At 44.0% G+C, this 14,226-nt stretch overlaps 1 protein-coding gene across 2 annotated transcripts in view; it reads left to right on the top strand.

The window, feature by feature from the left end:
- Nucleotides 1-14,226, top strand: part of PHF6 (PHD finger protein 6) — an 86,608-nt gene that overhangs the window by 49,133 nt on the left and 23,249 nt on the right. The window contains exons 7-9 of one of the 2 annotated variants that reach the window (XM_077492727.1): nucleotides 3,023-3,166; nucleotides 5,299-5,403; nucleotides 13,760-13,893. In XM_077492727.1, the coding sequence (XP_077348853.1) occupies nucleotides 3,023-3,166; nucleotides 5,299-5,403; nucleotides 13,760-13,893 (383 nt within the window). The remainder of the gene's footprint in view (nucleotides 1-3,022; nucleotides 3,167-5,298; nucleotides 5,404-13,759; nucleotides 13,894-14,226) is intronic. The other variant, XM_077492807.1, reaches the window with a different exon arrangement.

Here is a 14,226-nt window from a genome sequence, read left to right as displayed (position 1 = left end):
CATGGACAATTTTTCTGCACATCGAAAGGGCCTTATTGTGTAAGCCCAGTACCATGCATCAGAGGACATCGCCCGGAGTACCCTCCTCCTCGGATAGTGAAGATCACCTGCAGGTAGCTACATTAACGCGTGAGCAAGGATTAGTCTCTCAGCTTTTTACGGCAGTCTAGGAAACCCTGCAGATAGAGGTTTCCCAGCCCCGAGCTACAGACTCAAGTCTCTTGGGACTTACAAATCGAAAAGATGTTCCAAGGTTTTTCTGTACAATCCCCTTTTTGACGATCTTATCTACAAACTCGCGCACGCCTAGCCAAGCCATCCTCTCTGCCCTTACAGTTCTCTGTCCGCTATCCCTTTTTAGGAAACGTTTAAAAAGTGGACCTCTCGATTTCCCACCTGACAAAGCTACCATTTTTTTTTCTTCTGAGGAAGCCCCTTCCTTTTGGGACTCTACAGACAAGAAGTTGGAGAGTACTCTGCGGTGGTCCTACTTTGCTTCCTCTTGTTTAAAAAAGTATGGCCAAAGCTTTTTTGACTTTACTTCTCCTATGGATCACAGAAGTGCAATTTGTTCTGCTCTCCTTCTGTGAGCCATTTCCAGCTGACAGCAGACATCACAGAGCTGGTCTGGGCTCTGAAAAGATCCCAGCCATATGGTCTGGATCCACCCAAAAGCCCTGGCTCAGCCTCTCTGAGATTTTCTGACAGCCTGAGCCAGCCCTTCCACAACCTAGTGCCTCATTGAGCCAGGACTGTCAGTCAGCGGAGGGGGAGAACTGGTTGATCAGTGTTTGATCACTCAGTTCTCACTGCAGAGCCAGATGGGGACAGATGCTGCATCCACCTATGTGAGTATAAATGTGTGTGTGTCCATACTTCTTTTACGTGCTAGTCGGCTGATGCAGACTTCCAAGAAAGTGCTTATGGAAACGCCTTTTGCGGGCAACTGTCTGTCTTGCTATGTCCTTGGATGAGATTATCAAGGATGCCATGGGGAGCAAAGAACACTTTCCTCTCTCAAATGTGGAAGCTGAAGGACTCTCATTGCAAAATGGGACTATCCATTCAGCTCAAACGTGTTTTTTTTGTGGCCAAGGCTCCACCTCTAAGGCCGCCGTATCTTTTGCCTCCCCTGCCATCAAACATCGACAGTCCAAGAACCCTTGAGCCTTTTAAGAAGCCAATTTTCACATGAAGGGCGCTGTCACCTTAACGACTTAAGTTGGCTGGGATGTCTCTGCTTGTGCAAGCAAGTTCACTTGCATCCCAGACAGATACATCTGGAGGTTTTTTCTTCCGGCTAGACTAGATTTTCAGTCCTTACCACGGACCATTTCTTTCCCTCCAAACTTTATCTCTCTACGTAGCATCTAGATAACCTGCAGTCCAAAGACTCTTGAATCAGGGAATCCTACACCTAGTTCCATCCTCTGAATGGGTCAAGGGGTACTATTCTAATGTCTTTGTCCCAAAGAAGGACCAATTCTTGACCTAAAGTCCCTGAACTCCTTCCTTAGATGCACAAGTTTTACATGGAGTGAGTACACTGTCGTAGGCCCCTCACACCAGGGAAGACCTCATCGACATCAAGGATGCTCATCTTCAGGGCCACAGTTGTTGCTACCATCAGAGGTTCCTTTTGGATTGCTGTGGGGGACTTGCATTTTGAGTTTGTAGCTCTTCTTTCAGTCTGTCTTTGGCTCCACGGGTCTTCACCAAAGTCCTAGTCCTGGCCCTTCTGCACTTGCAGGGATTTTAATTGTCGGTTACCTGGACAATCTGCTCCTGTGAGCCCAATGGGTCACGCTGCAAGGCTTGGGTAAGTTACACTCAGGACCCTGGAGGATCTTAGCTGGGTCTTCAATCTGCATAAATCAGTTCTGAGTCCCTCTCTGCTCCTGGAATACCTGGGGATCTTGCTGGACACGTAAATACCCAGGGTCTCTTTTTCTCCTTTTCTCTCCCCCATCCTCCCATTAGTTTTTTTCATGAGAGTTCTAGGCCTCATGGTAGCCGCCTTCGAGGTGGTTCCCTATGACCCACATGACACCAGGCCTCGGCAGCAAGAGATCTTGGCCTAGTGGAAGTGGAGTTATGGGGTCTCTCGATCTTCCCACCTGTGTCTCTCACCAGGCTAAAATGATGAATTAGCTCCCTGCTTCTCTTGTTTGGGAGGTTCTTTCTTTCCCTCAGTTGGCAGATAATCATTGTAGATGCTGACCTCCTCTTTAGGGCGTAATCTAACTGTATTAACGTAGTAGTAATGTAACTGTATTCCACCACCTGAAGGTGGTGGAATCAAACCCATTTGTGAAGAAGTGAAGCTTTGTTCTTAAAGCTGAACTCCATCTTTTGGTATATGTGAGTTTGGGCCAGCTTGGTTAGTGTCCCTCACTAACGTGAGGCTGCTGAATGAATACATACAGCATAGTGCACTGTGTTCAAGGTTCGAGCAGACTTTGACCGCTCTCATACCCGGTACACAGTCTATCACAGCGGCACACAGCCATTCAGAAAGCGGTGTATTCTATCAATGAATACACAAAGCTTTCTCTGATTGGCCTCAGAGGAGGGCTGATGATTTCATAACCTCTGAGGAAGCTTTGTATTCATTGATAGAATATATCACTTACTGTAAATGGCTGGCTGAGTCTGCTGTGATAGACTCTACTGTGTTCCGGGTATGAGACCGGAAGTGTCGGGCCAAACAAACTTTGTAAAGGACAACAAAAATTGGAGTTTAGCTTTAACTAAACTCAGAGAAAAGAATTTGAGAGTACAAAAATACAATTTTGTTTTTACATTTTAATATTTTAAGTATTTCAAGCACCATATACATTTTTTGTTCTTTTTTTTTTTTTTTTCTTTTCTTCTTCACTGCACTTGAACTCTGCATATAAATGTATACAGACAGTCCAGACCAAGTTGAACAAACCTTTCCAATCTTATAAATTTCCTTTAATATTTGTACATTAATTTAAATTTTGTGAGTTGTTTTGCATTGTTGGTTCTTGCTTTCCAGAGAGACAGATCACCCCACAGAAGCAGTCCAAGTGACACTAGACCAAAGTGCGGTTTCTGTCATGCAGGAGATGAAGAGAATGAGACGCGGGGCAAACTGCATGCGTTTAATACAAAAAAGGCTGCCGCTCACTACAAATGTATGGTATGTGTTTGTTTTCACAGGTCTTGGTCCTGATACCAACATTTAAACAATCTAGTTGTAAAATACTAGTGTTTTTTTAACAAGTCGTTCAAAGCAAATTGACCAGTGTTTTTAAAATTTGCAGTTTCCAGAAAATAGCCTATGCACGCAATGGACCCCAGTAGATTTTAAAAAATTATTCAGCTTTGTAAATTGTTCATTAACTTTATTGTCTTACATAGATATTATAAAGCCATCCTCCCAACTCGCTTATACACACCTTTGCCATCCTCCCCTGCAGCTCTATGAGTTTACCTCAGTGCAAGCTCCATATCATTGGTCCTATACTTGATTTGTTGCCTCACCTCTGTAGTTTCAGTAAGCCTACCTTACTTTCTCAGTGCAAGTTGAAGCATGAAAAGTCCCCTAAACCACCTTCCATCTATATAACTCGATTGCAAAGAATAGCCCACACGCTATCGAGTGAATGCGTCTAATATAAAGTCGCAGCTACACCTAAAGTGTACACAGTGCAAAATGAGGTATAAAGTATAACGTGGATGATGACTAAAGTCCTAAGTAAATATCTCCTACACAGAAATGTATAAAATATCTCCTACACAGAAATGTATAAATAGTCTCAATGTATAGAATAATGTGCAAATGGGCAAATACGTATGTGCAAAAGCAATCGAACAATGTGCAAACCATATAAAAAACACACAATTATTCTGTGCAAATCCACCCAAATAATGTGCATCAAAAGGGCAAAAATTGTGTGTGTGTGTATATGTATGTGTATATATATATATATATATATATATATATATATATATATATATATATATATATATATATATACTTGCCTATTGTTGTCACAAGGATGTTTACTTTCCTTGTGATAGCAATAAAAGTGATAACATTAAAAAAAAAAGAAAAACAAATTGTAACGTGCCCTGTCCCCCTGTGCTAGCATGCAAAGGCGACTGTGTGCGTTATTCCCGCAGGCACGTAAGCAGCGGTCGTCCCACATGTGAGGTATCGCCTTAAACATTAGATAATGGGCAGTAATTCTAGCACTAGACCTCCTCCTGTAGATCTAAAGTGGGTAACATGTAAAGGCTTTTAAAGCATCACCTATCGGTAGTAAAATTGACATTGTTTCTGCTGTGCAGGCATGCGCAATTTTAAAGCGTGACGTGTTTAGTATCGATGTACTCAGCATCACATCTTTTATATTTGACAAAATAATTGGATTATGCATGTAATTGATTTTTTGCATTAAAATTTTAAAAAGTGTATTTTTCCCCAAAAAACTACATTTAAAAAAACTGCGCAAATACCGTGTGACATAAAAAAAAATTGCAAAGACCATCCATTGATTATTTAGGGCCTTGTTAAAATGTTTATATATATATATAAATGATATATATATATATATATATATATATATATATATATATATATATATATATAATATAATATAATGCTTGGGGGTTCTAAGTCATTTTCTAGCAAAGAAAAACTGATTTTCACGTGTGTGCCAGAAAAGGCCTAGTCTTCAAGTGGTTAAAAAACAGCCCTTGTATATATTCCTGGGCAGATGTAGCCCACCTTTTCAGTAAGGCCTTGAAGCAGAGTTTTGCTCATTTGTCTCGTCTCCCCTTCTAGTGCCACAATTGGTACCTTTCGGGGGGAAACGACAAGATACCTGTCTTTGACAATTATCCTGTTCCCACTTCTGGGAGTCTTGGCCGTGACATCCCAGCAGGGCTCCCTCCTCCTCTCCCTGTCGCTGGGCCAGTAGGAGAGAGGAGTGGGGCCTCGCGCATACGCAGTAGGGTTCCCCGCGTGAAGCTGTAAGGCTACACTGCCGGGTACCCTTACCCGCAATGGAGACGGCAGCAGCACCCAACAGCTGATGGAAACATCAGCTGCGGTGCCTACATCGCTGGATTCCAGGACCGGTAAGTGCCCTATTAAGTCGGCAACTGCAGTATGTGTAGCTGCTGGTTTAGAATTTATTTTTATTTTTTATTTTTTTTACCAGGCGGAACACGGCTTTAACATGTTGTGCCCAATAGGGAGAATAAAGAAAAATACTGCCATTATATTTTAACATACAAAGTGATGCAAATTTTTTATTTCTGCAGCTTTTCTCTTCTGGTACAGTCCAGCTAACAACAACGTCAAGGGCTGAAGTTGGTGACTTTGATATCAAAACTGTGATACAGGAAATGAAGCGAGGCAAACGGATGGTAATTATTTATGTATTTATATTTGGAAGCTTTATCGTATGTACAGCACATTCCAGGAGACTTGCCTACCAAAGCAACCTCCTCCAGGTTGTCATGTCAGCACTCCCCTCTGTCACTGGTGATTTTATTTCCTTTTGAGTTCAGAGTCTTCAGCCACTTAATGGGCCTAGATTATGTAATACCCACATACAGTGCTAAAAAGTATTCATACTCCTTGGAATTTTCCACATTCTGTCATGTCACAACCAAAAACGTAAATGTATTTTATTGGGATTTTATGTGATGGAGCAACATGAAGTGGCACATAATCTACAGAGTTACATTTTTGCCCATTTGTCTTTGCAAAATAGCTAAAGCTCTGTCAGATTGGATGGAGAGCATCTGTGAAGAGCAATTTTTAAGTCTCGCCACAGATTCTCAGTTGGATTTAGCTCTGGACTTTGACTGGGCTATTCTATCACATGAATATGTGCTTTGATCTAAATCATTCCATTGTAGCTCTTGCTGTATGTTTGGGGTTGTTGTCCTGCTGGAAGATGAACCTCCACCCCAGTCTCAAGTCTTTTGCAGACCCTAACAGGTTTTCTTCTATGATTGCCCAGTATTTGGCTCCATCCGTCTTCCCATCAACTTTGACCAGCTTCCCTGTACCTGCCGAAGAAAAGCATCCTTACAACATGATGCTACCACCACCATGTTTCATGCAGTGTTAGTTTTCCAGCACACATAGCGTTTTGATTTTAGGACAAAAAGTTCAGTTTTGGTCTCATCTGATCAAAGCACCTTCTTCCACATGTTTGCTGTGTCCCCCACATGGCTTCTTGCAAACTGCAAATGGGACTTCTGATGGCTTTTTCTGTGAATCCCTGCAGCTCCTCTAGCGTTACCATGGGCTTTCTGGCGGGTTCTCTGATTAATGCTCTCCTTGCCTGGCTTGCCAGTTTAGGTGGACAGTCATGTCCTGGTAGGTTTGCAGTTATGCCATACTCTTTGCATTTTCAGGTAATCGATTGAACAGTGCTCTGTGAGATGTTCAAAGCTTGGGATATTTTTTTTATAACCTAACCCTGCTTTAAACGTCTTTACAACTATATCCCTGACCTGTCTGATGTGTTCCTTGGCCTTCATGATGCTATTTGTTCACTAAGGTTCTCTAACAAACCCTTGAGAGCTTCACAGAACAGCTGTATTTATACTGAGATTAAATTACATACAGGTGGACTCTAGGTGACTTCTGGAGGCAATTGGATCTACTGGATTTTAGTTTGGGCTATCACAGTAAAGGGGGCTGATAAATACAGATGTACGCTACACTTTTCAGATATTTGTAAAACATTTTGAAAACCATTTATCATTTTTCTTCCACTTCACATTTATGTGCCACTTTGTGTTGGTCTATCACATCAAATCCCAATAAAATACACTTATGTTTTTGGTTGTAAACTGACAAAATGTGGAAAATTTCAAGGGGTATAAATTCTTGAATTCATCCATGCCGAGACTGTACACTGAGCTGCACATGAACAGCTTAGTGTAAAAACAGAAATGTAGAAACATTTACGACAGACATTCACAACCTTTCCGGTCATTAAAAAAAAAACGCCACTTGGAACAATCATGATCAAGCTTGTAAGAAAGCTAGAATTTAAAAACATATTCTGATATTTATTATAGCTTGTCCAATATAATGTATATTTTCCCCTTTACTTTTCAGTATTTAAAACCAAATTAAGAATTAAGATTAGTGGTTAATGATTCTTACTCTGAATGGTCTAAGGTTATCAGTGGTGTAACCCAAGGTTCAGTGCTGGGACCCTTATGTTTTAATATCTTTATAAATGATATAGGGTCTGGGATTTAAAGTAACATTTCTGTCTTTGCAGATGACGCTAAGCTATGCAGTGGAATAACATCCTTACAGGATGTCTCCAATTTTCAAGCCAACCTCAATGCACTGTCTAATTAGGTGACTATGTGGCACAGGGGCGGACTGACCATTGGGCCACTCGGGCACTGCCTGAGGGCCCCGTGCCATTAGGGGGCCCCATCAGGGTTGCCAGCCTCAGTAAAACCAGGGAAAGTATGTGAAAATCTGTGTTTTTTTTTTTACATCTGTCTCTGAAATGTCCCTTACCGACATCCCTTTGGTCTAAAAATCCAGAGATTATAGCTGCCCCACCTCTCCAGTACCTTCTCAGCCAATAGAAACATGTCTATGTATACTGTGTGATTGTATACTATTTGTGTATACTGTGTGGCCCCATAATGTCTGATTGCCTGGGGACCCCATAATCTCCTATTGCCCGGGGGCCCCATGAGTTGTCAGTCCGCCCCTGATGTGGCAGATGAGGTTTAATGTTGATAAACGTTGTACACCCCCATACTAGGGGGGTACAACTGGGGGGATCCATAGTGGAGAAGGATCTGGGGTTTTGGAAGATCATAAGCCCAATAATAGCATGTAATGCCAAGCTGAGGTTTCCAAAGCAAGCAAAGTCCTTTCTTGTATTAAGAGAGGTATTGACTCAAGATAGAGATATCATTTTGCCCCTGTACAAATCATTAGTAAGACCTCATCTGGAATATGCAGTTCAGTTTTGGGCACCAGTTCTCAAAAAGGATATCAGGGAACTGGAGAAAGTGCAGAGACTGGCAACCAAACTAAAAAGAGGCATGGAGGAGCTCAGCTATGAAGAAGGATTAGAGGAGATGAAATTTGTTCACTCTTGATAAGAGGAGATTAAGTGGGGATATGATCAACATGTATAAATATATAAGGGGTCCATATAGTGAACTTAGTGTTGAGTTATTCACTTTATGGTCAACACTTAGGACAAGGGGGCATTCTTTACGTATAGAGGAAAAGAGATTTTATCTCCAAATGTGGAAAGGTTTCTTCACAGTAAGTGCTGTGGAATAGACTCCCTCCAGAGGTGGTTGTGGCCAGCTCAGTTGATTGCTTTAAGAAAGGCCTGGATTCTTTCCTAAATGTCCAGAATATAACTGGGTGCTAACATTTATATGTAGTTGATCCAGGAAAAATCCGATCGCCTCTCTGGGATCAGGAAGGAATTTTTTTCCCCTGCTGTAGCAAATTGGATCCTGCTTTTCTGGCAGGGGGGGGGGGGGGGGGGGGGTTGCCTTCCTATGGATCAACTGTGGGTATAGGATTGGGTATATGAGATTGTATGATATTTTATTTTATTTTTATTTATTTTTTTATGGTTGAACTAGATGGACTTGTGTTTTTTTTCAACCCAACTGTGTAACTACCATATGTAAGAATGACTGTTTGTTTTTGTTTTTTTGCCCATATTAGTGGGCTTTAGTATACTTCCTGTACTGTAGACACAAAAGGAAATGCTAGTGGTTATTTTCCTGTCTACAGTGAGGAAAATAATCTGTTAAACTGTTTTCATCAGAAAGTTACCATGGCATATGCGATAACGTAACCTGCAGCGCAATCAACTTTTTTGTACTGGAATGCCTCTACACTTGTTTTTACTAGGTGGTAACTAGAAGTGCTTGAATGCAACTTTCCTCAAAGTGTTACTAAACTCGCAACAGTAAAATCAGTCTGTATATGCAGCATAGCATGCTTGTTATACTCACTGTATAACTTAGAGTTGTAAAGGCAGAAGGTTTTTTCTCTTTATGCATTCTGTGCATTAAGATAAAAAACCTTCTGTGTGTAGAAGGACCCCCCAATTAACTACCTGGCCTCCTTCTCTCTCCAGCAATGTCCAAGATCCCCTCAGCCATCCAGTACACTTCTCTTGATTGGTTGAGACAAAGCAGCTGCGCTATTGGCTCCCGTGGCTGTCAGTCAGTTTGCGAATCAGGGGAGAGAGGGCTTGGGGCTCCGTGTCTGAATGGATACACGTTGCTCTGACTCAGCTCGGGTCACATCCTGTAACAATCTGCTGGCTGAGGGGCACTCAAAGGAGGGAGGTACTAGGAGCAGCAAGAAGGGACCCGAGAAGAGGAGGATCTTGGCTGCTCTGTGCAAAACCCGCACAGAGGAGATATGTATATCATGTTTATTTTTTTTTAAGCTAGCCTTCACAATTACTTTAAGGGGTTAATCCTCTGCATTGTGTAAAAAGGCTGTTTTATCCTATATGCACAGATCATCCCCCTCTTGCACTGTCTATATGGGGAAAGCAAGCTAACACAGAGAGTAGCCAACCTGGACATGCTCAGTTGTGCCTTTTATGCTGGAAGAGGACAGTTACTTGGATCAGAGATAGCCAGGTCACATGATATTGACATCACACATGTGGGCATGTATGCAGGCTGCTGTGGAAATCTCCTTCCTGAATGCTCAGCACTGGAGAAACTCTGCAGTTTATCATGTAACTGGTATACAGATAATCCAAAAAGGTATACAGTGGCAATATTTTAATGTAAAGAGATGATTTCTAAGCTGTGGGCACTTGGGGGGGGGGGGGGGGGGTGGGGATGATCAATTTTCATAGTACTGGCTTTAGTAACACTTTAACGTTATTTTTTATCACATGGGGATGTGGTCGCGTTTTGTTATGACAGGTTCTCTTTAAGGACCCATCAGGGGCTATTAGACTACCAAGGACCTGTGGAAGCGATCAGGTGGCTGTACACCCATCTGGCAGCTGATGGTCAGCTTGTCAAATGTACATGCACCTTTTAAAAATAATCATTCACGCGAAGGATAAAAAGAAAAAAATAGAAAATCCTGGGTTATTGTCACTTTAAACGGCATGTAAAACCATAAACCAGAGTAAATGACTAAAAAAAGGTGTGCTATCCTATGTAGTATACCAGTAACAATATATATACAATATAAAGTGCTATTGGTGCAACCAAAGTGCTATAAGTGCATATAAAGTGCTTCAAATAATGCAAACTTTTATAAAGTACTAAAAAGTCCATCAAGAAAGCGTGTATAAAAATAATTAGAAGTCCATATGCTTGGAATGAATATATTTATATTCCCAATAGTGTCTGTAAAGCTGATGCATAAACAATACTTCGACAAAGTGCTCCGTGCATAAACTATTGTGTCACTGCAATCCACCGTACATGCCACTCACCTGCCAGTATGGCCTCTCTAGGCGTTTACCAAGGCAGGACTGCAAGGCTTTCTATTCACTGCTGTGTTGTCCGGAGGTATGTAGACCACATTGCAGATATAGCTTAAGGCAGGGCTCGACAAACCCCAGGCGCCTAAGAAATCGCAACCTGGCGCCTAAGCTGCCACCAGCCCACTCACTATTGATGCCCCAGACATGCAGCGCATGAACACTGACTGCTGTCCTCCCTCCTCCACACTCAGCTGCGCCGCGCTAAGTGTGTGTGAAACTGACAAGCAACGGAGAGAGGAGGATCTGTCAGATTTCAGCTTTATGTCGGGGTGGGCGGGATCCAGCAGCTATCAAACACCAGCCAATGGGATCTGGGCCGGCTGCTACGTGTATGTGGCCCCTCCCCTTTTCGTAAGCAGCCCAATCGTTGGCTGGTGTTAGCTGCGGAGTCCGCCCACCCGGCTGGGCCCTGCCCACCCCAGCCGGGTCCCGCCCATTCCAACATTAAGCTCAAATCTGACAGCTCCTCTGTTACATTTCAGTAACGGAGTGCTCCGTGTGAAACCTGCCAGTGCCACCTGCCAATGCCAACCAGTGGCATCTGCCAGTGTCAGTGCCACCACCAATCAGTGCCACCTGCTAGTGCCAACCAGTGCCACCGCCAATCAATACCACGTGCAACCACCAATCAATACCACGTGCAACCACCAACCAGTGCCACCTGCCACCACCAACCAGTGCCACCGCCAATCAGTGCCACCGCCAATCAGTGCCACCTACCAGTGACAATTAGTGCCACCTGCCACTACCAACCAGTGCCACCTGCCAGTGCCAATCAGTGCCACCGTCAGTCAGTGCCACCTGCCAGTGCGGAGTGTCACCGTCAATCAGTGCCACCGCCAAACAGTGCCACCTGCCACCACCTACCAGTGCCACCACCAATCAGTGCCACCTGCCAGTGCCACCGCCAATCAGTGCCGACTAGTGCCACTGCTAACCAGTGCCACCTGCCAACACCAACTAGTGCCACCGCCAATCAGTGCTATCTGCCAGTGACAACTAATGCCACCGCCAACCAGGGCCACCTGCCACTTCCAAACCAGTGCCACCAAGCCAATCGGTGCCATGTGCCAGTGCCACCTGCCAGTGCCAATAATGTCACCTGCCAGTTCCAAACCAGTGTCACCTGCCACCGCCAATAGTGCCACCTGCCACCGCCAATAGTGCCACCTGCCACCGCCAATAGTGCCACCTGCCACGGCCAGCCAGTGCCACCGCCAATCAGTGCCAACCAGTGCCACCTGCCACTACCAATCAGTGCCAACTAGTGCCACCTGCCAAAAACAACTGGTGCCACTGCCAATCAGTGCCATCTGCCAGTGACAACTAGTGCCACCGCCAACCAGGGCCACCTGCCACTTCCAAACCAGTGCCACCTGCCAATCAGTGCCACCTGCCAGTGTCACCTGCCAGTTCCAAACCAGTGTCACCTGCCAGTTCCAAACCAGTGTCACCTTCCAGTTCCAAACCAGTGTCACCTGCCAGTGCCATCTGGCAGTTCCACGTGCCTGCCAGTGCCAGCCAGTTCCATCTGTTGCCAGCCTTACTCTTTCTGGTCAGCCCATAACCCTGATGTAACAGCGTTTCATTGGAGTTATTGACTGGGTGCTCCATTGTGAGTTAGGGATAGGGGGTGAAAATGAGTGACCTTACCCTGGGAGCTGACAGTCCATACCACTCTAAAAAAATAAAAACTGGCTCCTAACCTTTTTAAAGCGGGAGTCCACCGGGACTTTTTTTTTTTTTTAAAAGCCAGCAGCTACAAATACTGCAGCTGCTGGCTTTTAAAATAGTGACACTTACCTGTCCAGCGCGCCCGCGATGTCGGCACCCGAAGCCGATCGCTAGGTCGTCTGTCGGGTCCTGCCGCCGCCATCTTGGGTATGGGAATCAGGAAATGGAGCCTTTCGGCTTCATTTCCCGGTTCCCTACTGCGCATGCGCGAGCCGCGCTGCGCAATGAGGACGGTCCCCGCTGCCTCTGGGAGCTGTGTGTTTCCCAGCAGGCAGCGGGGCACTTGCTGAAGGGGGTGGGCGCTTGCGGAAAGGGGCGTAACGTACGCCCCTTTCCGCAGAGAGCTAGCCCGGAAGTGGGTGCAGTTACCTGGATTATCCAGGTAACTGCACCCCCCTCCCCCCGAAAGGTGCCAATTGTGGCGCCGGAGGGGGGGAGGAATCCGATGAGCGGAAGGTCCATTTTAGGGTGGACCTCCGCTTTAACTGGCTCCTAAATTCAAAGCAAATTTGTCAACCCCTGGCTTAAGGGAAATGCAAGACCATGGATGATGGCATAGTGTAACTCAGTTTTTATTAAATCATAAATATAAAAAAAAATGTCCACTCACAGAATAGGTGCTGTATCCTGGCACCCAGAAGATTTGCTGCATATATAGTTTATGGTATACTGCATAGGGTAGCACAGCTTTTATAGTCAGTCATTTACTCTGTACATGCACCCTTGTCTATTGTAGTAGCTGGAAGTGTGTTAAAACCCTCCATTGATGCAGATGTATACCATATGTCGGTGGCAGCGAAAGGCCTAATAGCTAATAGCACTTTAAACTTTTTCTGTAATGCCTGGTACACACGATGTGATTAATGGACAAATGATGGTCCTTTTTTTTATTTTTATTTTATTTTTTTTTATTTTTTTTTTAAACATAAAACAAAAAAGCGGCTTCCCATGAACCTCCTTTATACTGTGCATTACATTATGCGATGGTATAGATAAATGTGCTTGTATACGCTGATGTTGCTGAACCTCGTTCAAAATCTGCAATGCAGCCTTTAAGTTCCAATTGATCTTTTAATGGATAGTGCATCCACTGAAATGTAGTCGCAACTTAAGCTGGTTACACATGGTCCAAATATTGGCCGGTTCAGCAGGAATTTGGCAACATTCGGACCAAGTGTATATTCAGTCCTTCTAACAAGACAGTCTAAGGACTTGTTGAAGGGACATGCTCCGGTGAGGGGATGGTCCCCCTGTTAGAACTAAAAGGCACAGCAGGAGAGGTGGCTGCACTAACATCGCTTAGTTCAGCGATCTCTAAGTTTTTTTTTTTTTTTTTTCTTCGCTTAGCCTGCTGGGTCGAATGAAAAACAATGTGTGTGCCCTTTTTGTGTGTGTGTGTCGGAGGGGGGGGGGGGGGGGGAGGCGGGTTTGACCAGTTATTTAAATAAGTGGAGACTGTTTTCTAATGAGCATTTTTATCACCCTCTTTTCCCATTCAGAAGTGTACATTATGTGGCCTACTAGGCGCTACGATTGGATGTGAAATAAAGGCCTGTGTGAAGACCTATCATTATCACTGTGGAGTAGAAGACAAGGCTAAATACATTGAAAACATGTCACGAGGCATTTACAAGTAAGATATGATGATCCTATAATACAAATCTTAGAATTATCACAGCATATTTTGAGTTGGAACATCTGTGACTTCCACTTGACAGGTTCTCTTGTCTTACTCATGCACCCACTTATTCTTTACCTGGCAGCTCTAATCTGAGCTGACAGTTAATGGCCTCCTTTTCTCCCCCAAATGATAGTGTTCTGGCCTGGTGATTGTATGCTTAGGTCCTAACACTACTCTCTAGGAGAAACAGTAAAGCATCACTTGATCCTCATACTCAGACGCATTGGGGATTTCTGACAAACAGAGTGGCAGCTAAGCACGCAGAGTTGAAAATCACTGTGATGG

This window comes from Lithobates pipiens, unplaced genomic scaffold, assembly GCF_037356315.1.
Source record: "Lithobates pipiens isolate NorthernLeopardFrog02 unplaced genomic scaffold, aLitPip1_a1.2 Scaffold_1, whole genome shotgun sequence".
Classification (NCBI taxonomy): domain Eukaryota; kingdom Metazoa; phylum Chordata; class Amphibia; order Anura; family Ranidae; genus Lithobates; species Lithobates pipiens.
The sequence above is the reverse complement of the archived record's forward strand: the minus strand, read 5'-3'. Positions and strand labels throughout refer to the sequence as shown.